This window comes from Peromyscus maniculatus, chromosome 11, assembly GCF_049852395.1.
Source record: "Peromyscus maniculatus bairdii isolate BWxNUB_F1_BW_parent chromosome 11, HU_Pman_BW_mat_3.1, whole genome shotgun sequence".
In the NCBI taxonomy this organism is placed as follows: domain Eukaryota; kingdom Metazoa; phylum Chordata; class Mammalia; order Rodentia; family Cricetidae; genus Peromyscus; species Peromyscus maniculatus.
In genome coordinates, this window is record NC_134862.1 from 53185744 (window position 1) to 53212419 (window position 26676).

Sequence of the window (26676 nt, forward strand, 5' to 3'; positions counted from 1 at the left end):
TACAAGGTTTCCAGTCACAGATTTTCACCATTTCTCTTGCCTGGAACCTGATGTTGTTAGAAAACACCACTAAAGGAAATTTTACCTCATAGCTGCTATTTTTCTAAACGTTAAGCTGTTAATCAACTTAAATTTTAAGAAACAAAAGAATAAATATTAATTGTAGTTTGAATAAAATTGTACTCTGCCTGATACACAAGAACCTCTGCTTACCAATCTTAGAAATCTTGTCATATAAACACTTGTCCCATAGCAATCAGTAGAAAAAATCTCACTGGTGGGTAATTCAGGCTTCAACCCAACATAGAAGGGAACCACTATTGAGTTATCCATCAAACCCTCAGTAATTGAGAGCAATAATAAATCCAGTTCAGTATCTAAAAAGGACATCTTAGAGATGATGTATGTGCCAGCTGTCTTGGGATGATCATTACAGATTGTACAGAATGTCTCACTGTACCTCACAAATATGTGTAATTACTGTAAATTAAAAATAAACACATTGCTGGGAATGTAGAGCAGAAGGAAAGAACTTACCTAGCACTGCCCAGCTTTCAGTATTACCAAAGGATAGATTTTAAAATTATATTAACAATAATTGGCAAAATAATTCCTTTGTCCTACCCTAGAGAAAGGATGGGGAATTTATTCCATCATCATCATATTCTCAATAATTAATAAGCTGTGCCTTAATGTATATGTTAGCATTTAGTAGCTTGTTAATAAACAGTTATTGAAAAAAAGTGAAAATACATTCAGTATTCCATTAGATTCCTACAGTACTATGCCAATATTTGGGGGGAAAGTTTCACAATTTCTCCAGCAGCCACGTACTATAATGTTTAAGAATAAATTACAGAAATTCAGATTTTAAAAATTTAAATAATACTGTTTCAAAATTCTAACCAAACCCTCTTTCCCAACAGTACTTAGCAGGTGTTTAGGTTAATTATTTCACAACTCCAGGTACTAGTTCCTCGTCTTTAAAATAGATATTACAATAATAAAATGATCATGAGGCAAGATCATTTACATACCATCTCTCGTACTTATCAATCACTCAATCTAATTTGGAATGAACAATAACTGTATAGTTTCCTAACCTCAGTCAAGCCCCACTATTATGAATCACTGATATTAACAAATCCACTTCTACTTTAGAGAAATTATTTAAGCAGATTCAATAAGCATTACTCCCTTACCTATTAGTTTATCTAATTACCAAGCCAAGAGAAAAAAAGAAGTGAAGACTATGGTGTGGAGTTTTAAGAACCAAACACTAAGAAACATGAGTTTCAGTCCTCTTCCTATAATGTAACTAAGGCAGGCCAAAGTTCCTTCTAAACTTTAGTGTTTTCTTTCTTCCTTCCGTTCTACTGTCCTAACATTTCTAGGTAATGTAAGAACCACACTAAGAAAGTCACAGAGTACACCTAAAACAACAAAGCACACTCTAAGTAAAATATGAAGAGAAAAAACTTAAAGCTATTAAAGGAAGTGTAATTTTTATTCACCTGAAATATTTCTCACCGTATGAGAAATAAATGAAGTCTGTTCCCCTAAAATACATAACATCAGCTCTAAAACTATAAATTTCTAGTAGTTAGTGTCTCTAGAATATCAGAGGGAAATGTTAATTACGGCCATTAAAAACAAATAACAAAAATACCTGCCTCAGTGAGTGCTCTTGTAGGAAAAAAAAGTAGTCTCTAATGTTTATAACACCTGTTTGATGGAATTTTACTGAACCACTTTTAAAAATATTAAACATTATTAGAAGCACTGGACTCTAGCTCATGACTAGTTTTTTACACACACACACATGCAGTATGTATAAATATACACGATATTTATTAAACAATAAGCAAAAGTTCTAAGCTTTTCTCTACTTTGGGTTTTTAGTCAAAATGCAATCAATCATGAACTCACCAATCAAGAAAATCTATGTATGTGTTATATCTACTTTATCATTTTAATTCTATGATACAAGTAATTTTTAAAAAAAAAAGTTTTAATGTTGAAAACAAGAAAGTGATTTAAAATTTATTTTACTTCTATCAAGAACCCTAAAAACTGCAGACTGTATCACAACATCATTAAAGTAATCCAAGGCAGCCGATTTAGAAAAGCTGTAGAAAATGGGGAGGGGGGAATTCTAAGTTTCAGATAAAAAACAATGTTTTAACTAGACTAGAAAATCAGAACAATTTAGACAAAAAACTTTAAGAGCAGTAATGTACTGAAAGAGTTAATTTACACCAACTTGCATGTAAAAGCTTTTGTTACTTCTGCTCTAGAAAAGCTTGATAAGAAACACGAAAGCTACCACTGAACACAGAAAACATTTAGAAAGCCTGTGCATAAGTTTAAATAAAGATTTTAAAAACCATTACCTTCATTTCATAATCATACTTTTATATTCACTCATCACTCTATTTGTTCTGAATAAATATAATGTATCATATAGAAGCAAGATTTCTAAGGTTTCCCCTACCTTAGGTTTTTAGTCAAAATGAATGCAAACAATCACGTGGGACTCAGCCAAGCAGTGACGTTAAATTCTGCTCTGTCAGAGAGAGCATCTGTCAAGCCCACATTTAAACTGCTGCCTGCCTGTGCAGCAGCTGAAGAACCGTGGATTTCATATTACAGACTAAAACCCCAGTAAAACTGCTCAAAAAAAATCCTTTCTGCAGCTGCCAGGCAACAACGACGGAAGAGAGGCAAAGCCCTTTTTTTTCCCCCAATGCAAGTGAAACACTAAACCCTCGCTCTGCTGCTTTACATTGCAGCTCAGCACTATTACTAGAAATATGGATACTGAGAAGAGAATACAGCACCGCATTGTCCAGCCGGGGAATACAGCAGATGTAAGGAGCTTCAATGCATCAACTATCGGAAAGAGACAACAGCGCACCAAATAGAACGGACAACTACAGCTCTTTTGTTTAATCAAAAGGAGAAAATGAAAGAAAGGGAAGATCTCTGAAGACTAGGACACATATGAACAAGAAGGGTAACTTGAATACGCGCCGACAGATGGACACTTTGGATACTGTGAAAAGCAATCACAGGAGGCAGACTGTTGGGGGATGTGCGCATGTTCGATAGCATCGTTCTTTTTTTTTTTTTACTGAAGTGATGGCGTGCCAAAAGTATTTTCAGTGGGCATAATCTTCTCCACCTAAATGGCCTGACCAAGAAAGAAAGGTATGTGGCTGTCTTGTATACAATGTGCATTAAATGTGTTATGATTTTATAGCCCTGCAGGCACTAATACTTGATAAACAAGTTCATACAGTTCCCTGCCCTTGAAACTATGAAAAGGTTTCTAAATACATGATTTTATAATCTGCCTTTTCTAGAAGACAAGCTGTCATTGCTTTATTCAACTAAATATGGAGCTGGGAGTAATTCTTCAGAATTATAAACATTAAAAGAGAAAACAAATAGTAACTAGACGTACTGAAAAGATTCTCTGAGAAATTAAACTAAGAAAAAAAATCTATAGCCCTTAAAAAAAAATACAGCAATTCTCTAGCAAATTAGGTCAAACTGTTTCCTTATCTAATAAATTAAAGCACATTCTTTAAAATAGCTATCAAAAGATAGTGCAGTAAAATTATATTAAATAGCATCAAATATGATCTTAATATCATGGGGTCTATTTGGGAAAAATCCTTTCGATCACAATCTTAACAGTTCATAGTATATCTTTTCTCTAATATCTATCTCCTCAGAGATGACAAACATAATTCAAGAGTGTATCAGCAAATTTTACATATTATTGAGCTACAAGAAGATACTACAAGTTAAAACATTAGCATCAGATCACATATGGTAGTGAGTTTATGCAAAGCATAACACCACCAAGTAGTCAGTCACATGTTATTACAGTATCAATGAATACAACTTTAAACAAAGAGATATCAAATAGTTGCTCTAAATACATTAGTGAAATAGGGCGCTTTTAAGTAACAGAGTAATTCTAAATAATTGAGTATAAGACTGTTCCTGAAGATAATTTTAAAAGTGAAATTAAAAATCTAGCATAAAACAGTTTGATATGAAGATATCCATTAATAATTATCAATAATGGGCTTCTGGACTTTATTTACATGTAATAACAATCTACCTACTGCCTCTACATGTCTGTAAGACAGATATAAACTATCCTGGGGACAATCAATGTTAGAAGAGCAACTAACTCAATTTTACTAACCTATCAAGTATTTTGATTTTTCCCCTCACTTTCTTAAAACTTACTAATATTCACAAAAAAGCAAATAATTTTAAAATCTATGGAATCTCTATTGTAAAATGAAGACAATGAGTGTATCAGACCTTGTATATAAACATCAACCATAATTATCTGTATTCTAATAGATTAAAATAAGAAACTATTAAATGAAACAGTTTTAAAAATCCAGCCTCTCTTGGTATCTTTATTAGAAATTAAGTTTGATAGACTAAATATTTCAAGACAAAAGTATACAAGTATTTCTATCAAAGCATCACTTAAATCTGGGACTGTTTCAGAATATTAATGTATTTACATCAACTTTTAAAGTCAAAGAATAGGAACTCTATGGGAGGAGTACATTTAATAGTAACATCCTTATAAATTACAACCCATACGATATAAAAACACACTGAAAGTATTATAATCAAAACAGAAACGGAGCTATTTAAAAAAACTGTAAGACATGGCAAAATACTTCACTCTCTAGTCTTGTTCTCATTTTTAAGAACTAAAATACAACAGGCATTAACCTAAGAATAATTTTATCTAACAAAAGGAGAAATAATTATAGCAATTTTATTTTCTTTTTAATAGCACACACACATGCAGATATATACATATATCCATCCTGAGAAACTTTAGCAAACAATGTAAGGCTAGATGTATGAGGTTGATTTATCAATGGGAGGTTATCAAACAGGAATATTTGTACAGGGATTCAAAGCCCTCCTAGAATAATACTTACAAGCATGCAAATCTCGTGAAATTTGAATTAAGATGTACCTCCATCTTATAAAATCACATTACAACCAATTATGAATATATGCTATGGTACAATAAAAAATAATGAGCTGCTTTCTGTAACATTAAAACACTTTGGAATATCACTTCAGGTATACTGTTTTCTTGAAAACAATGTAACTTACTTCAATATTTAACTTCATTCTCGTAGGCTCTTTTACTCATTCATTTAAATATCTGACCTTGAATTTATTCCTTTTTGAACTATAAGTCTGCACTTTTAAAGTATCTAAATGACTGGATCTCAGCCATGTTCTAACAATAGAAAGCTGGTATGTTTATATTTATAATGCTTGAAAGAGATCAAATGAACTTTCCAAAGTAACTTCTTTTTAAATTTATATACATAACTCTTTAATATCCACTAGTCTCATAAGGTGAGTATGTGTCATCAGTAGCTACCAAATAAAGTAATTTTCCAATAAATAGTTTTCTGCTTTAAATAAAATTTATAAATATATACAGGAAAACCTGTTTCTAAATCAGGCTAGGAAGCTCTATAATTTTCAACTCATGTCATATAGAAAACATGTTTCACAGGATAAGAATATCTTTGATCTTTATACAGTACTGTATGATTTCAATTCATGTAAATAAAACTAAGAGCAAACTAGATTTTTTAAAAATCACTGTGTGTGTGTCTATGTGTGATTAAATACTTTTTTAGCTTTGAGAAATACGCTATTCACTAAAAGCACCATTCAATTTCAGAAACAAGATCAAACCTTAGTGCCTGTTACACATTAGAAATTCGTTCAAATTCCCACCTACTTGCTCCTCCTAGTGGCTGCTACTAGAATAGTACTTCATTCATAACCATTTAACACTTTCGAGCAGTAAGTGAAAGGTATGTGTAAGTTTTATGCTACAATACTCAATTTTTTGAGGACTTACATGGAAATTATATTACTTCTTAAAAGCATTTGTATCAGTGTTAAACCAATCTGCCATCAACCATAAGTTGATCACTATCATAAGCTAAATAAGCACATGCATTTACACAAAAAATTTAAAGTAAGTAGTTATGCTAGCTTTGTTTAAAGAAATTATTTCAATGAATATTAAAATAAAAATCACTTCTTAAGCACAAAAATTTAATAATTCCAGTTTAAATATTAATGATTAAATAAATGACTTTTACTTCTGGGTTTGGTTTAAAAAAAAAGTGGAAAAAAAATCAGAACTAGATATTTGTCTCCATTCTTCAAAACATCTTTTATTGGAATTCAAACTACTTCTATGGCCTCACCTCATATAGAAACATCTAAGAATAGGAAAAAAGAAAAAACAAAATACAATTAACAAACACAAGTAAATTTGTGCTATGCTGAAAAGCCTCTTGCAAAATAACCAGTTTTCATTATGTGGCATCATTAATTTCTCTTGACTAGCTCCTAACTTTTTAAAGATCTAGGAATGAAAGTGTTATGCTACTATGAAGACTTAAAAATGAAACTAATTTCTGCTTGTTGCAGATTATGCAACAAAGCATAATTCAAGAGTATTTTAAAATATATCTTGTGAAAAATGAGGATTAAAGCAGTTGAAGATAGTAGTGGTCATTGACTATACATTGCAAAAAATATAGCTTTAAAAAAAACAGTGCAAAATGCATGCTCTTTGCCAAAACCATAGATAAATAAGACTGACGAACTCCTGGGTATTTCCTATTTGAGGTGGATGGTTAAAATTAGCAAAGTACTTAAAAATGTTAATCACTTATTACTGTCTAATCTCACATGAAATTACTGGGCCCTGAAAATTAATTTTGACAGGTGTATCTTCTCACTGACTTTCTTAACACAGTGGGGAAGAGTGGAAATGTGCCAAGCAGTGTACTGTGACTAACTGAACTCTGCCACAATCAAACCTACACCGTCTGTCCCAAAACTAATACATGATCATTTTCTAAAAAAGGCCATTGACTGGACCACATCACCATGGTATCTCAAATCAATTTTAATTAATGTCAATAAACTTTCCATCTGTTCTGAAGGCCTTCTTACTAAACCTTTATAAGAAATCTAAGAACATTTTTCCTTTCTACATCATACAACTTTAAAAATCTTTACCCTAAGACAAAGAACAGGTGACCAGAGCTACTGAGAGCATCATCATGTGAGTACAATAAAATTAATCTATCACTTACCTTTCAGGTGATCATTGTGCTACAAGAATATTTTAAAAGAAATAAACCTTATTTATTTTTTTTGTTTTGTCAAAAGGAAACAAATAATATGCTTTCTTCTGGTTTATCCTATTTTTCACAGCTTAAAAATGTCCTTACATTAACAATCAAGAGAGTCTTTTTAAGCTAGTTTGTAAGATTTTGCATTTTGTAAACCATTATGTTTCATCTTTACAGAATGACTTCAAGAGACACATAACTGAACCAGAAAATAATGACCAAAGAACAGTATTGATTCTGGAAAAAAACAACACTATTTTTGGCCTCGTAGATCTTACTCTATCACTGGATATTTACAACATGCTTCAGTGGAGGAGAAGACACTGCTGCTTTGCAAAGATGACCTGGAATGCTAAAAGGTCTCTGTTCCGGACCCACCTTATGGGTGTACTTTCTCTAGTGTTTCTTTTTGCTATGTTTCTGTTTTTCAATCATCATGACTGGCTACCGGGTAGACCTGGATTCAAAGAAAACCCTGTGACATATACCTTCCGAGGATTTCGTTCTACAAAAAGTGAAACAAATCACAGCTCACTTCGGAACATTTGGAAAGAAACAGTTCCTCAGACTCTGAGGCCTCAGACAGCAACTAACTCCAATAACACAGATCTATCACCGCAAGGAGTTACAGGACTAGAGAACACACTCAGTGCCAATGGAAGCAATTATAATGAAAAGGGTACTGGACATCCAAACTCTTACCATTTCAAATATATTATCAATGAGCCTGAAAAATGCCAAGAAAAAAGTCCATTTTTAATACTATTAATAGCTGCAGAACCTGGACAGATAGAAGCAAGAAGAGCTATCCGGCAAACATGGGGCAATGAAAGTTTAGCACCTGGCATCCAAATCACACGGATTTTTTTGTTGGGCATAAGTATTAAGCTAAATGGCTATCTTCAACATGCAATTCTAGAAGAAAGCAGACAATATCATGATATAATTCAACAGGAATACTTAGATACATACTATAATCTGACCATTAAAACATTAATGGGTATGAACTGGGTTGCAACATACTGTCCACATATTCCATATGTTATGAAAACGGACAGTGACATGTTTGTCAACACTGAATATTTAATACACAAGTTACTAAAGCCAGATCTGCCTCCTAGACATAACTATTTTACTGGGTACCTAATGAGAGGTTATGCACCTAACAGAAACAAAGACAGCAAGTGGTACATGCCACCAGACCTTTATCCAAGTGAGCGTTACCCTGTCTTCTGTTCAGGAACTGGGTATGTTTTTTCTGGGGATCTAGCAGAAAAGATATTTAAGGTTTCTTTAGGCATCCGTCGTTTGCACTTGGAAGATGTGTATGTAGGGATCTGTCTTGCCAAGTTGAGAATTGATCCTGTGCCCCCTCCCAATGAGTTCGTGTTCAATCACTGGCGAGTTTCTTACTCAAGCTGTAAATACAGCCACCTAATTACCTCGCATCAGTTCCAGCCTAGTGAACTGATAAAATACTGGAACCACTTACAACAAAATAAGCACAACGCCTGTGCCAACGCAGCAAAGGAAAAAGCAGGCAGGTATCGGCACCGCAAACTACACTAAAAGACTATTTTTGTTCAAGTGTGCAATCTGTAAATACTGCTTAAAGCATGTATAGTTAACAACTTGATTACATACATAGGACAAGTTTTAGTTCAACTCATCACATAAAGGAATCCAAAACTATTTTTTTAATTTCTGAAGAAGCTAATTCATAAAATTACAACATTATGACAGAAAGATATCCCAAAAGAGTCTATTTAAAGATTGTAAAAGGGGATTCTCTGTATCAACATGCAATAATAAGCATGCATAAATGGTTCAAGTCTTACATTAGGGACCAATACAATGTACCTGCATATATTTTCCACATACATCTTAATTTAAAAAATGAAGACCGTCAAAAGATTCCTAGGTTTACTTTGGATTTCACCATATGATTTAATGTAAATAAGACAGTACTATTGCTTTTAAGGGAACTTTGTAACTGCAAAGAACACATTTTCTGACCAGACTCTAGAGTTCTAAAACTTTATACTACATGCAATAAGACTTAGTTAAGTTATTCCATAATTCATTTATATTCAGGTGTTTGAGCAATGCAATTCTCATTCAAGCATTTACTTTTTAAAACAATTGATAATTATTTCTATTTCTTTATTAATTAATCTCGTATATACTGGGAAAATTATTTTGACATGATGTGGTAAATGTGAAAAAATTAATGTGTCTCAGGCTCAAGTTTTTATAAAATGAATTATTAAAGGTTTCAAAATAGATAAATTTTGTTTCCTCATTGGTATTAATGGCCAAGCCACTCGTATTTCAATGAATTTTGCATTTAGATAAAATATTGCACTCTTGGAGAGTGCTATCATTTAACTACAACTATACCTGACTTCACGTATGTCTGTAAAATAGAATCATGTTCCTCTAACTGAAGCAAAAGTACTAACATAGAAGCACAATGATTATGTGTTGTTGAAAAAAGAAATGCAGGTAGTAATTTCATTCAATATATTTTTAAGATGCATGTCTGCCAAACAGCAACATATGGGAAGTTTATTTTCTGAAAGCAGGTGTACATAATCCAACATTTAATCATTTTATGGAACTTATTTCTTTCTCTCAATGTCAAGTTTACAAACCTAGGTTTTTCATTTGGTAAATGACAACTATCTGCATCACCAATTAAAAATCATTTAGGGAGGGATGGGGAGAAGCTACAAATGTTTGATGACTGTTTGCTTTTAGAATGGACGACATACTCAATGCTCTTTTATCAAGGCACCATTAGTTTTAAAAGGTAAACAACAAAACCCTGAACTGAATGTTATACAAATGTTCTCATATTTTGTTTGGCCCCATCATGAATTTTAACATCAATAAACAAAAGCCCACTAACTTTAAAAGTGTTTTTATTCTATATAAATTTACCAATTTTAATTAAGTCAGAATGTCTCTGACCATAATTCTAAAAATCATTTTTATCACTGAACCTATTAAGAATAAATTGCAAAAGCACAAAAAGTATTGTTAGTAATACAGAGTTCTACTCACATTATATTTATTCCCTCTTTTAAATCAGAAACTAAGTACTATATCAATCAAAAGATTCTGAAAAATCAGCTACGAAACATCTACTTATTTAATTAATGATTATTTTTCACTTAATTACTCAATGTAATTGCAGAGTTACCAGTATTACTACAAAAATCACATCAGTGATGAAAGACAGAGGGACTGTCAGTATTGACTAATTCCCTCTGATTTATGCCACAGTAGTTTAAAAAGAAGAGGGGTGGGGGATGTATGTTTGCAAGCACTCATGTACAGGTATGTAACAGAAATAGCACCCCCAAGTGATATTTGAAACTATAATAGTATAGGATTATTGGGTTTAAAACAGACTTCTGAAAAACAGAATTCTTAAAAATATTTAAGTACTTACTCTTAGGTATCAATTTAAAATCATTTCTGCATTCCTCATGATTGACTTGAAAGATAATAATAATAATAATGTTCTAAGTCCCCAAAGGAGATTAAACCAGTGAAGTTCTAATGTCAAAAATCTGTATTTTTGCCTTTAGGGTAGCATATGGAAAATGATGCAGGAGGAATGAGAGTTCATGGCAAAACTAGGTTAAATAGGGAAATTCTGATAAGAAAACAAGCAAACATTATTTTATTTTACTTTCACATTTCATTTTCAACAATATAAATTTTAACTTTATAAGCTAAATAAGCTACTATTTAAATGTCTCACCAGTTGTTAACTATATCTTCTTTACCTCAGTACTATGAAATTTTTGTATATAAGAAAGATATGTTTGAAAATAATTATATGGATTTGATCAAAGCAAAGATTACAGAGTTAACTGGGTAACACTATACTCAAAGTGTTAACAGATGTTTCAGAAGGAAAATCCAAGTTTCAGTATTTACAACACCAGTTTGTTTGGAATAAAATTAGAGACAATGAATTTCTTCAATGATTAAATAATTCACATTTTCCCTTATCTCTTTCATGAATATAATATGCATAAGCACATACACCCTAATTGGAATTTTATTAATGCCTAGTTCCAGAAATGTCTACAGTAATAATACCAATCACAGCACCATACACTATTTACTGATTGTGGAAGCAGTGTACCTGGTACTGTGTTAAAGTACTGTACATTACTTCAAATAGCTTATTCCACTATTTGCCTTTCTCTGCCTATCCTCTTTGGCCATGCCCACAGATTTCACAGGCATTTTTCTCTCACTAGCATATATTATCAGGTGTTAGGTATAAATAAGAAAAGAGAAAGGAAAACATATTTGGGCCCCTGGTTGAATTCTCTTCCCCTTTGCAGAGATGAGTGAATGGTAAATTTAATTCTGAAAAACATGTGCACTGCAGTTTTGTGACCAGGATTATATCTTTAATAGTGGGCAAGTGACACTTAGAAATTTCACAACTGATAATTTTCAGGGGACAAATAAAGCACTGTGCATATTTACCTACTACACCATTTCACAGTTACTAATGTGTAGTAAGGTCAAAGCCAGCTCCTCTGACTAAGTCTAGCCAGGCACAGTGGCACACATCTTTAATTCCAGGCAGAGGCATATAGCTCGCAGTGAGTTTGAGGCTAGCCTGGTCTACATAGCAAGTTCCAGGACAGCCAGAGCTATGTAATAGAGATTATATCTCGAGAACAAACAAACCAAAGACTTTAACATGCTTCTTTCCCAGGCACCCATGTAGTAGAAAAAGAGAACAGACTCCCACAAGTTGTCCTCTAACCACTACAGTTGTGTGTGTGTGTGTGTGTGTGTGTGTGTGTGTGTGTATGAATGCAATGCAGAAAATTTAAGGAAAAAAAACAGATTCCAGAGGATATAAAATACAGTATTAACTGCTCAAGCACCTACTCTGCTAAGCTTTTTAATGTGGGGTTGGCATGACTTCTTTAATTCATGACACTGTTGATTCAGAAAAAAGAAACTAAAATGAAGGCAAACAGCATAGTTATTTATAACTAAGCAAATTAATTTCCGCCAAAACTAAAACAAAAGACAAGCAGGGCATGGAGAAGCTTGCCTATAGCTACTCCAGAAGATGAGGCGCAGGTCAATTACTTGAGCCTAGCAGGTCCAGATCAGTCAAAGCAACACAACAATGCTCGTTTCAAAAACAGAGCAAAAAAGATACAAGGCAAGTGTTAGAAATAGACAAAACATGTTCGTATTACGCTCCCCTACATAAATCAATCACGATACAAAAAATGTAATTTTAATGGTATACAGCTCATATTCTACAACCACACAATAAGAATCCTGATCTTAAGAAAATGAAAACTGGCTATTTTATCCATGTTTTTATTTACTTCAAGTCAATAAGTACTATTTAGGTTTATACTTACCTTTTTTTAAGATTTATTTTATGTGTATGAATATTTTGTCTGCATGCACGTATATGTGTACAACATGCATGCCTAGTGCCACAGATCCCTTGGAACTAGAGTTACAGACAGTTATGAGTTGCCATGCGGGTGCTGGGAATTGAACCTGGCTGCTATGTGGGTGCTGAATAGAAAAACAGCCAGTGCTCTTAACTGCTGAGCCCTCTCTCCAGCCTATACTATATCTTTTTTAACTAACACATATTAATTACTCATTAAATGTAATGTAGTTTAACCAAATTTAATCAAACCATATTTATTCTTTCTAGAACAAGAAGATAACAGTCAAAATCTTAAGCAAGTAAACTATAAAATGTTTAACACATTGCTTCCAATCATTCATCAAACATGGAGAGCCTACTATTTGCAGGTAACAACATTTTCAGAACAAGACAAAATATGGATGTCCTCAGTAACTTGCTCTGTGAAAATGCATAACCACATAGAGAAAATGTTAAGAATAACTCCCAAACTCATGGAAGATATAAATGTCAATAATGGAAAAAATAGTTCTTAAAGAAAAAGTGAATTCTTTCAAAGTTAGAAACATTGGAAAATTGAAAAATGAGAAGTAAAAAATGTGGTAACAAAAATTTTGGAAAAAAAATTCTTTGGTTCATAATAAAAACATAACTGGCAAAATGAGAAGCTTGCTATCTATACAGGCTGATTGCCCCAATATATTAAAAGGAAGATACAAAAAGTAATGACCATCCTCAATAGAAAATGGGAAAAAAAACATTAAGGTATTATAGAGTAATGATATCGCCCCTAAACCAAGGTCAACCCTGGACATAAGACAAATACTAATACAAACTGTACTGATAAACTAGTCTGTACCTATGAAATAGGCAAAAATTTTCTTGTGAGATGTGTAGAGGGAAACGAGAATGGCCATTCGTACTAGCAGGAATGCAAATGAAAAGACGCAGCCAGGCGGTGATGGCACACACCTTTAATCCCAGCACTCAAGAGGCAGCGGCACGCAGATCTATGTAAGTTTGAGGCCAGCCTGGGCTACATACAGAGTGAGTTCCAGGAAAGGCGCCAAAGCTACACAGAGAAACCTTGTCTTGAAAACCCCCCAAAATAATAATAATAATAATGAGCATGATTTTCTAATACTTAGGAAATTCTGTAAGAATTTGACCCCTTTGATCAGCAATTATGCATCAGAAGTTTGAATCCAACTTATAGTGATAATATTAAACAAAATAAATACAAAATTAATAACTCAAGCAGGATTTATAATAGCAGAGGATAGATACAACCATAATGCGCATGGGATACCAAGGTACATCACAATGTATTTAGTGGGAGACAATCTAAGGTAAAACGTATTGCATAAAAGCCACACAGCAAAGAATACTGTTGGCATTATTATCACAAAGCTTTAACTGATATTTTATCAACATAAGCAAGGAATTGTATTAATAAGGTTAGGAAATGTTATGTAAAAAACTGATACATTAAAGCTCCAGCCCCGATGTGGTAGTATTTGAAAATGAGGTCTTTAAAATGTAATAAAGAAATGGACAAAGGTATTGGAAATGGTGCCCTCATGATAGAGTAAGCATACTTATAAGAAAGAAGCATGTGGGGCATGAGCTTAGGTGGAAGTTCCTTCCTTGTTAAAAACAAAAGAACTCTTTCTTCTTGATTTTAGGATTATTATACTAGCAATATACAAAATATTATCTAGCATTTCAAAAGAAATCTTTCTCTGTCTACTAAAATATCAAAAGACAATAAGAGCTTCAATGGTGGAGAACATTTTTTAAATTATTTTTAATTAAGCCTCTTGGGAGACAAAGGTGAGCAGATCTCCAGGAGTTCAAGGCCAGGCTGATCTACAAAGCAAATGCCAGAAGAGCAAGAGCAACATAACAGAAACCCTGTCTCCAAAAAAAAATTTTTTTATTAAATTACTTATTTACTCTATGTGTGCTTGCATGTGTTTGAGGGCATACTTGCCACAGCAAGTAGAGAACAGGTTGTAGGAATTAGTCCTCTCCTTTAACCATCTGAGTTCCAAAATTGAACTCAGGCCATCAGACTTGGCATCTAGCGCTGACCAATTCCCCGGCCCACTCAACTCTTCCAATGGTCAGGTTACAGTTTCTAGATACCACCACCTTAAAAAGCACCCACTTTATCTTTGCAGAAATGCTGAGTTCCAGATCTGAAGTAGAAAATAAATATATAAACTTGCCAGAAATCAAGGAATGAGAAATTAATGAAGTAAAGTCAAAATACAGAGGTCTCAACTTCAAAAAGCCCCCTACAGACCTAATATGAGGTATCTAGATAACTACTTAAAATGATTGATATGTCAATTTATTTCATTACAATAACCAATACAATATATATGTAGCTTTTAGCATGTTAAACAGACAATAAAATTTATTTTAAAATGAAATCAATTTCAGCAACAAATAAAATTCAAAAATATGTACAACTCTAAGATCATAGAGTTGTACATAATTATTAAAGAGAACTCTGTCCATAAGATACAAAGAAACCAACCCTTTACTCAAAAAAAAAAAAAAACCAAAGAAAAACAAATGGTTACTACTTTGACTAAAACTATAACAGTCAAAAGTTAAATGTAAAACAGATACGTGTCTGTGTGTGTATACATTTATGTGCGTGTACGTGTGTACATTTATGCATGTGTGTATGTATTCAGTTCCTGCAAACAAATCCTCAGCGTTGTTATGGTTTCTGTCCTTTCAACCACTAGATTCTTTAATTGTACCAGTTTCTCTCCAACTTTTTGGTTTGTTTGCTTACTTTATGATTGTAGCCAAAACATCCTACATGATAGAAGACACATTAGCAGACAAAACCACTCCTACTGTCTATGGGGATTCCATACCCACAGTATGCTTTCCCACATTAATAAATTGGAGTGAAAAAGAATCCAAGAGCAATTTATCTGTTAAAGTATAGAAGCTGAAAACAGGTGTAGGTGCTCATGACTTTAACCCCAGCATTAGGAAGCAGAAGAGGCAGGAGAATTATGAAATCAAAGCTAGTCTGTGCTGATAGCAAGATATTGGCTAGGAAAATAAGTAGATGGGAGATGATAGAGAGATAGAGAGATAGATAGAGACAGATAGATAGATAGAGACAGACAGACAATAAAATACAAAGCTGAACACTGTCTAGTATTTTCATCTTCACAAAACTTCAGGAGAATACCAAGCTGTGTTACTCCTTGCAATTTAACAGAGTTAGGACTATGCTGCAATAAGGACTTAGAGCCTGTGTTCCTAACATATCCTTTTCAGGCAGAGCCAACAAAACTCTAATGTAACTACAGAATTTTCTGGCAAGGTCTGAAACAGTGTAAAATGTAGTCTGAGGTTAGAAATTAATGAGCAGAGAAGAATGATCTAGTATTTTGCTAGATTTTTTAATTTTTTAAATTTTCTGGTTTTTTAAATTTTTGTTTAAAACACCTTTCCATTATCAGAGATCTTGCTCATCTCTAGACAACATTAAGGAAAAAAAAGAGGGTGGTGGTAGCGCACGCCTTTAATCCCAGCACTACGGAGGCAGAGTCAGGTGGATCTCTGAGTTTGAGGCCAGCCTGGACTACAGAGTGAGTTCCGGGACAGCCAGGTTGATTAACACAGAGAAACCCTGTCTTGGAAAACAAAATAAAACAACAAAAAATCTGGGAGTCTGAAGTGTTCAAATTCACTTTTCATCTTACCTGCTAGTACACATCTCACTAAAAACACAATAATAAAAATTTTGAAAGAGCAGCTCAGACAATGAATGGTTTGGTAAACCACCTTTTCCTACAGATATCATAATTGTTTCTTGGTAAAATAAACTAAAGTGACAGAGACACAGAGCCTACGAGTGAAATTCACATTATGTAAAAGATGACTTGCCTGTTTCTGTGCACAAGAACCAACATAACATAAACAAAAGGCCAATATAAACAAGTGTGACCAGAGGAACAGAAGGCCCAACTAAAGCAGCCACAATACAATCCACCTAGCCCTCTGTTCCAATAAACATAATGAGTACTGGGACTACAAACAGAGAAAAGAGTTCCAACCCCAAATTTTGGTCTCAGAATGCTGATATAAGCTTTATGTTTAAATAAAGGAAGAATTAGGGAGGCATATGCATTCACATAAAGGTACGGACACACTAAAGGTTGTATCAACTCCTACTTAACAAGAAGCTGTTAATCTGCTAGTAATCACTGTCATTTCCAAGGAGACTAATGTGGTTCCTAGAAGACAATCTGTTCCAATACAGTCTTCCCATCACAGACACCTGCTCTCATCCTGAGAACAGTCAGTCTCACCTTTCCACCTTGTTTGTTCAAGGTGAATGATGGTTTAGGAAATGACTCATCCTTATGCCTGAGGTATCACTCACTTATAAATAGCTATTTCTTGAATGATTAATGTGCCTACTTGCCCAGTAAACAAGTGAAACTAAGACAAGGAGACAAATGAAGAAAGGAGGCTGAAAATTTCAGGCTTTCATCTTGTTTTAGTTACCACACTGGGTCAAGAAAGGAGTCAATGCTTTTCAGCCATCAGCTTCTCAGTACCTGTTACAATATATATTTCTTATACAACAAATACAAATGTTAGTTTATTTACCATAAGTATGAGGCAACCTCATATTATATGTATGTGGGAAAGAAGGGAGAGCAGAAGGGAAGAGCTGAAGACACTTCTATTCCTAACAATAGTCCACTTAATGAATTTTATTTGTGAAATATCAACTGAGTAAAATGTGAACAAAACTTTCTACATAATTCAGTTATTCTTAGGAAGAAACCTTTCAAACAGTACCATACTCTATAGTATATCTTCACATCTTTCAAATAAATACTTCAAAATGAAGTATTTTTAATGTTGCTATCCTGAAGCTGTGTAGTAGGTGCATAACAACAAAGTATAACTACGTTATGTCCTTACTCATAGTTTTCTACAGTGGTACTTGTCATAGTATTCAATTTGTACTTTTTAATCTGGATTTCTTATTCATTGTGGGTGCATTAAAAAATCTTTTATACCATGATATAAGAAAAAAATCAAACTAAATAAAGTAACACTAAACTTAAATTAAGGAAGAAGGCAGGATTTAAGCTAATTCATTAATTTAACAAGCCAGGATGTATGAAGGATGAAATTATGGAATCCAAAAAGAAATCCTTGCCTCTCTGTCCTTATAAATTAACACAATTTAATCTGATTAATAAAAAGCCTAGAATTAAAGCAAAGATATTCTACAACTTCTATCCTATTTTGTGATTTTAAGTCAGAACTTTGGGGTTCCTACATTATGAATGTTAGTTACCTCAGAACCACTTCTTGAACAAATCAAACAGGATATAATTGGGTATTAGTGCTAAAGTTAAATTATCTATTATAAAGAAATAGATTCTATCCGGAGAAAGATTAGCCATAACAACAAGGAAAAGTAACAACAGCAAATGCTGAGGAAGCCCATTCAAGAAGGGATTCAAAGTAAATGGCACCATAAATGCCAATAACTCAAAAGTGAGTAATTTTATGTATCATAGGTGTCCCCAAATATGACACAAATTCTTTGAAGACCATCTTTTTCATGGTAGCGCAGTTAAAAAAAAAAAAAAAAAAAGTATTTCGGGGTTGGAGAGATGGCTCAGGGGTTAAGAACACTGACTGCTCTTCCAGAGGTCCTGAGTTCAACTCCCAGCAACCATATGGTGGCTCACAACCATCTGTAATGAGATCCGGTGCCCTCTAATGGCATGTAGGGATACATGCAAACAGAACACTGTACACATAATAAATAAATCTTTTTTTTAAAAAAAGAGAGAGAGAGAGAGAGAGAGAGAGAGAGAGAGAGAGAGAGAGAGAGAGAGAGAGAGAGAGAGAAAGGGAAAAAAAGTATTTCTAGTAAAGCTTTCTGTGGTTGATTTGTCTATAGAGTGCTGGGGTTTTAACCCAGAGCCTCACACATGCTAGGCAAGTACTGTACTGACCCTTCGATCATCACTTTAAAGGTATGCTTTTCCTTTTATATTTAAAAGAGATAGGTTTCATTATGCTGCTCAAACTGGCCTCAAACTCATGACCCTCCTGCCTCAGTTTTCTAAATGCTGAGATTACAAGTGGGTACTACCACACTCAGCCCAAAAGTACATTCTTATATCATGAGGACACTACAGTAACTTTTACGTTAAATGAAACACATACACCAGTTTATGATACATTATAATGTACCCACATATTTAGTATGAAAACAATGGGTTACTGTGCCACTCCATCTAACCCCTATGGAACTACATAGTACTATGTATAGTTTTATAGGATGTACTGCTGAAATCATAAGATCACATCAGAAGCTGAATTGGGGAGGATTTTGTCTAATAATAATAACAGAAGATAAAAATCAGTGACTTCTAAGAGATTAAAGAGGTGCTTAACTTTAGTTCTAAGAATTTATTAATAAAATATATCAAGAATTTTAATTCCAGAATACTTAAAACAACAAATAAAAGACCATAATAACAGAAACATAAGCAAGAGAACAGAGCCATCTATTTAAAAACACTAAATAAATGATTACAGAATCAATAATCCCCAGAATTTACTATTTATAGATAACAAAAGATATGATTGATTTGTTATAATTTATAAGAAGTTAAAATGACCTATTTGCAACTATGTCTTTATTTCATCTTATACACTACTGAAAAAAATCTAAACATAAAGAACACACTATCTCAGTGTCACTATAATACATGCTCAACTGAAAAAGTAATCTAGTTTTATGACAATACTTTCTCTAGCAAAAGCAAAAGTAGGACCTTAAAGTTCCCATTTCCAACCATTTCAAATAAATATCTTCAACCTATTCACAGAAAAGCAGTATTCCAAAATCCCAAGAACTTAGCGTCTAACTGTAAGATCTGTCCAGAGGAGAAGTAATAAGAATTTAAACCAGATACTTAAACATGAGAGCAGTCACTCACAGAGGAACATGAGAAGCAGGAAAGACAAGAAGAACAACACTAAAAGAAACATCCATCAAGAACAAGACCTGGAAAAGAAACCAAAACTTAGAATTAAAGATCAAATGAGGTTGGGCAGGATGGGATAGGGGAGAGGGAAAAGATGAAATAAGCAGAATCCAATGAAACAATACAAAATATTAATAGATAATCCAATGAATAATACAAAATATTAATAGGAAAATAGTAATTTGAATGCAAGAATTATATAAAAGACTGAAAATTCATTGAAGATTTAACTTAATTTACAAACACTAGGAATCTGATGCAGCATACTAAAGTTGAGCCAACAGTCCTCAAAGTATCAAAAACTATCTAACACCTTTATATAGACAGCATGTCATTAAATATACTAGATTTTGTCATATGAACAAAATGTTTCAGATCTTCAATCACAAAATAAATAAAATACTAAAAATTAATATCTATTTTTCTAAATAGTAAAGGAGACCCACATTACATAAAATAAAGTAGTAGCCTAAATGTAAGCTAATGTGTTAGAATTTAACAATGAGAAATACATTTAATATTGGCATCAAATTTATTCAAATTAAATGAATTAAAGTTGTGTCGATACCAGAAATAGAAATCAGAATTAAAAGTGGTTTTTTTTTTTTTGGTTTTTCGAGACAGGGTTTCTCTGTGTAGCTTTGCGCCTTTCCTGGAACTCACTTGGTAGCCCAGGCTGGCCTCGAACTCACAGAGATCCGCCTGGCTCTGCCTCCCGAGTGCTGGGATTAAAGGCATGCGCCACCACCACCCGCAGAATTAAAAGTTTTATTGTACAATGATAAAAGGAGATTAAATTAAAAGAAAACTAAAGTCTATTTTGTGCAGTTCTTGGAATCATATGTAATGATGCATGTGTGAATGTTTGCTTTTATATATTATGTGTATCACATACACGCCTAGTGGCTTCAGGTCAAAAGTAGGCATTGAATACCCTGGAACTAGTTATAAATGGCTGCAAGCCATCATGTAGAAGCTCAGAAATGAGCCCAGGTCCTCTGTAAGAGCATCAAGTACTCTTAACGACTGAAACATCTCTCTAGCCCCTAGATTAATTTTAAAGGATATGTTACACATGTTATTGACATCTCTTATTAAATCTAGAGGTGGTATTGAGCAAACAAACATCAACTACTGAATTTGATTATATAAGCTCATTATCAAAAGAACAAGTGGATTTTCAATAAAACCCGTTAAGATATATAAACTAAATGATACTATAAAAAACTTTTGTGCATTAAAATTCCCTGATATCTGTTACTATGCTCTGCTCTAGTTCATTTCCTTTAAGTACATTACCACTTAAATGATGATTATGATGACAAAATATGCAATGATATAGCTCATCTTAAACCCTCTATGATAAAGAAGATACTCACATAATGAAATAATATCAATTCACCAAATGTGTTCACTCTAAATATCATCCAAGTAGAAGAACAAACTATATCATTCAGGAGAAAAAATTTGCATGCATGGTAAAAACAAATTCTAAAATTAAATTCCATCCTACAATCAAACAGCCAGAGGATAATACAATTCAAGGTATTCATGTATACATTTGAATCGCAAAACAGAAACCTACAGAAGTCACAACCCTTGTCACATTTAAAAAAACAGCAAAATAAAACAAAACAAACTAACTAATTCCTAATTTGCTGCAACAAACAGGCTGGTAAATCATAATAGAAAGTTCTTCTTATCAAGATAGGGTACAAATCTAAGCCAGCTACATAATATTAAAAAAAAAAAAAAAAGGGCAAGGTAAAGCTAGGGCAAAACAAAGAAGCTGTTGTCTTAGAGGAACTGCTATGCAAAGGTTTGTTCTGAATACAAAGAAAAACAATACTGTGCATTAGATTTAAAGATGGCTTCTTTAAACAATCTGAAAATGTAGGTCAAATTTTAAAATTCATGTATAAAATATTAGTATGTTAATAATGGGCTGTTCATATAACAGCCAGGAAATGTGCAAGAACAATGTTCAACAGCTTGGAGAAATTCCTCAGCAGTCAAGTTCTTGTACTGCTCTTACTGAGGACTTGGGTTCAATTCCCAGCACCCACATGGTGGTTCACAAGCATTTTTTAAAATTTTTATTTATAGTACATTGGGGCTTTATCTGCATGTACATCTGTGTGAGGGTGTTGGGTCCCCTAGAACTGAAAGTACAGACAGGTTTAAGCTGCCATATATGTGCCGGGAATTGAACCTGGGTACTCTGAAAGGGCAGCCAGTGCTCTTAACCACTAAGCCATCTCTCCAGCCCTTACAAGCATCTTGAAATATAAAATTGAGTTATACAAATTACTTCAAGTATGATATTCAAAAGCAGCATAACACATACCAGTCTAAAAATATAGCACATGAAATCTTATGTGGAAGTACTTCTATAACAAGTTAAAATCCTAAATACTATAGTTTCTTTTTCAAAAGACAAATCAATATATACAAATAACATCTCTTCCTATGCATCTGTGTCCTAACAGGTGACTAGTAAAAGGCACCCTGACTAAGTTATCCATTTACATGAAAACTTCTCTGCAATTACCTTCTCTCAAAGGCTAAAAATTTCTGTTATAGGATAAGCATACACAACTATAACAAAAATACCACACACACACACACACCCTAAAAACTCCTCTTTGGGCTCAACATTTGTACCATAGTGCAAATAGGGCTTAACAGTTTAATTCCTTAACAAAACTATAATGTAAATTCTACTATCTTTATACCAAATAAAAAGAGAGGTTTTTTTTTTTTAACTGCAAATCTTTATCATTTTATTTTATTTTATTTTTTTTTTTTTTTTTGGTTTTTCGAGACAGGGTTTCTCTGTGTAGCTTTGCGCCTTTTCCTGGAACTCACTTGGTAGCCCAGGCTGGCCTCGAACTCACAGAGATCCGCCTGGCTCTGCCTCCCGAGTGCTGGGATTAAAGGCGTGCGCCACCACCGCCCGGCTATTTTATTTTATTTTTAAGTGTTCCCAAGTATTTGGCTTCTCCTTAGCAACCTAGCAAGCGCTTTCTTTAGATCAGGGATTTAAAAACCAGCTGGGGCTTGGTGGTAACATACAATGAGTGATGAGTGAGACACCTTAAAGAAACCAAATAGCCATAGCTCAGGCAATTGTGAAAATTCCCTCATCAGACTGGACAGTTAATACCATAAAAGAAACCTAATATATAGATTATGACATTCTTTTAAAATGAAAAGTAAAGGTTGAAGTTACAACAGACTCCTAGTATATTTGGGGCGAATTTGAGACCAACAAAAAATTATTCAGGGCTGGAGAGATGGCTCAGCAAGTTAAGAGCACTGACTGCTCTTCCAGAGGACCCGGGTTCAATTCCAAGCACCCACATGGCAGTTCACAACTGTCCGTTATTCCAGGTTCCAACACCCTCACACAGACATACATACAGGCAAAACACCAATAAAATAAAAAATAAACAAATTTTAAAGAAATAGATCTACTAGGAAAACAAATGTTTCAAAAAGAAAAAGGAAAGATGCTAGACACATGATCAACAATATGTGGGACAATGGACTGGCATCAGATCAGGCCCACCTAACTCTGAGAAGAAACTCTGCTATAGACACAATCACTAAACAACTCAGCCTTTCAAATCTGTTTCCATGTTCTTCCTTTCATTACAGAGCTTTTAATCTTACTTTTGTTTACTGTTCCCAATTTGTGTTTTCTTGTTTTTCTCACACCTACTCAAATTTCAGATCCATTATCAAGTATTACCTCCTCAATGTACACACTACAATAATAATTTCATATTCAAGTCATTCACTAATTCTTCTCCAAAAGACCATAAATCAAGCCTATAGTATTACGTCCGGTTTTGTTCATCTCTGTTGTCTCTGTATCCACTAGATTACATGATATACAGGAATTATCTGAAAGGTTATTTATGGAGGAAGGAGGGAGGGGTCAGCCAGTCAGCTGGTCGGTCAGCCAGCCAGCTAGCTTACCTGTCAAAGTCAGACAGCCCAAGAGGAAGAAATCTTTGAGCAACTACTCTATCTTGCCTGGTCTGAGATCTAGATAGACTCAAATCCAGAACATTACTGCTACTATAGTACTACCTTCTGCTTACTCTGTAAGCAGAAAAGAACAAATTAGTCAATGAAGAACAATGAGGGGGATTTTATAAAAAATGTAGAGAAGTTTGTTTATTTATATATATATATATATATATATATACATACATATATATATATATATATACACACACACACACATACATACACATACATATATATGCTTTTAAGAATTATAACCTAGATGGAGATTTTATATTATCCTAAAAAACAAAAGTAATGGTGGTATTATTATACCTCCATTTTATACTTACTGTCTGAAAATGGTTCGCCATAAAAGATTTCTTTTCAGAACTACTTACTATAGCTATTGGAGTTAATCCAAGTAAAGAAAAGTGTAGTGATATATTGTGTACCCTAATAAAGCTTACCTCATGGATCAGAGGACAGAGACAGCCACTAGATTAGACACAGAGGCCAGACAGTGGTGGCACACACCTTTAATCCTATCACTCGGAAGGCAGAGATCCATCTGGATCTCTGTGAGTTCAAGACCACACTGGAAACAGAGCCAGGCAGTGGTGACACGTATCTTTAATCCCAGTACTGGGAAGCACATGTGCCTTTAATCCCAGAAATGAGGCAGGGCAGAGAGAAGGGAATAAAAGGTGTGAGGAAACAGGAACTAAAACAGTTCAGCTGAGACTCTTTCTGGGAAGGATTTAGAGACTTTCAGTCTTGAAGATTCATGGAAATGGGATCAGCCGAGGAGTTGGCAAGATGACTTGGCTGCGTCTTGCTCTGCTTCTCTAATCTTTCAGCTTTCACCCCAATATCTGGCTCTAAGTTTTTTATCATAAGACCATTTAAGATTTGAAAAAAATGGTTTCAAATTTGTACAATTTCATGGTACAAAATACTTCCTCAAATATGAAGACAGTGCCTGCTGGGCGTGGAAGTACATGCCTTTAATCCTAGCACTCGGGAGACAAAGTTAAGGTCTCTGTGAGATTAAGGACAACCTGATCTACAATATCAAGTTCCAGGACAGCCAGGGCTATGTAGCGAGATCCTGTCTCAAAACAAAAGAGAACAAATAATTGCTAGTTTCTAAACTTTCTACATGCTCTTAAGTAGGCAAGACCAGAGAAAATTGATTCTTAATAAAATTATCAAATCCCTAAAACTAACAAAGAATCAATTCTAAGTACATCTTATTCCCTCTCCAGCAGAAAGACACAAAGTTTCCTCGATACACCCCAACTAAAAAAACAAAACAAACAAAAAAAAAAACACTTTACCTTATCTTATTTACTATATAATAAAAAGCATTACCAAGTAACATTTTCTTTCCATGTTTTGGATGACAGTGGTACAGAGGCAGAGTTCCACACTCTGGCTGGCCTGGAAATTGCTAGATACACCAGGCCCATCTCAAGTTTACAGTGATCTTCCTGTTTCTATATCCCAAATATTCAGAATATAGACACATAGCACTACAGACACTCAAATGGCATTTTCCTAATCTATGATGGTCCATTCATAAATTATATATACTATAAAAATAATAACATAAAAGGTTTCAAATTTAAACCTCATATATTCTCACTACTACTAAACCAAAACACTAGTATATGAACTATATGAAGAATTTTCCTCAATATGTTTCTACTTCCAACCCATAACTTAAGCTAGCTTTATTTAGATAAATTCTGTATAATAGTTCCAAGAATATTCCCATCAAAAGTGAGTAAAGAGAAAAATACCAGTGAAGACTCTTTTCTTCTAATAACTGCATGTTAAAAACATTCACATTTCTCTGCCACAAAAACTATTTGATCTAGTGTTTCTTAGAACACTAAAGAATGCCAGTGTGAGCTGGAGAAATGGCTCAGTGGATAAGAGCAGTGCTCTTCCAGAGAACCGAGGTTAGGTTCCCAGCACCCACATGGCAGCTGACAACTGTTGTAGCTCCAATTCCAGGAGCTAATAACCTCTTCTGACCTCTACGGACAGATACACAATAGAAGAAAGAAAGAAAAGAAAAGTATGAAAGGAAAAGAAAAGAAAAGAAAGGAGGGAGGCAGGGAAGGAGGGAGGAAGGAAGGAAGGGAAGGAGGGAGGGAGGGAGGGAGGGAGGGAGGGAGGGAGGGAGGGAGGGAGGAAGGGAGGAAGGAAGGAAGGAAAGAAGGGAGTCTTTTTTTTTTAAAAAAAAAAAAAAAAGACAAGAAACAATGCATCCTGGAAACTTATTTTGGGGGGAAGTTCCATCTAAGATAAGTTCTGAAAACATCTGTGTTCCTTGTGACTCTGGAACCATCAATGTCAAACATATGTCTTGACCTATCTAAGTCAAAAGTTAAACAGAAGCCAGGTGAAGCAACATGTACCTGAACTCCAGCTAGGTGAGGAGCAGAGATAGAAGGAAATCCCCTGACCGAGAAATACAAGGCTAGTGTGATCTATAAAATGAGATCCCTTTAAGGGTATGTGGCTCATGCCTTTAATCCCAGCACTCAGGAAGCAGAGCCAGGTGAATAATTTATGAATTTGAGGTCATCCTAGTCTATATAGCAAATTCTAAGTCAGCCAAGGCTACATAGTGAAACCTTGTCTTTAAAAAGACCAAAAAACTGCCGGGCGGTGGTGGCACACGCCTTTAATCCCAGCACTTGGGAGGCAGAGCCAGGCAGATCTCTGTGAGTTCGAGGCCAGCCTGGACTACCAAGTGAGTCCCAGGAAAGGCGCAAAGCTACACACAGAAACCCTGTCTCGAAAAACCAAAAAAAAAAAAAACCAAAAAAATAAATAAATAGAGATTCCCCACCTCAGGAAAAGAAAGGGTTAACCAGAATTTCCCACACAGACTTGTGTATTAAAGGTG

General features: G+C 34.1%; 2 protein-coding genes across 2 annotated transcripts in view; one reads left to right on the plus strand and one right to left on the minus strand.

The window, feature by feature from the left end:
• Cdc73 (cell division cycle 73) overlaps window positions 1–26676 on the minus strand; it is a 112128-nt gene that overhangs the window by 46465 nt on the left and 38987 nt on the right. The gene's annotated exons all lie outside the window — the stretch shown is intronic.
• On the plus strand, window positions 2605–9706 carry B3galt2 (beta-1,3-galactosyltransferase 2). Its single transcript, XM_006975348.4, has 2 exons — window positions 2605–3210; window positions 7410–9706. The coding sequence occupies exon 2, from the start codon at window positions 7533–7535 to the stop codon at window positions 8799–8801; it is 1269 nt and encodes a 422-aa protein (XP_006975410.1). The 5' UTR covers window positions 2605–3210; window positions 7410–7532; the 3' UTR covers window positions 8802–9706.

Excerpts from the sequence above, each read along its gene's own strand:
- B3galt2 (XM_006975348.4), top strand. The coding sequence starts at position 7,533 with ATGCTTCAGTGGAGGAGAAGACACTGCTGCTTTGCAAAGATGACCTGG.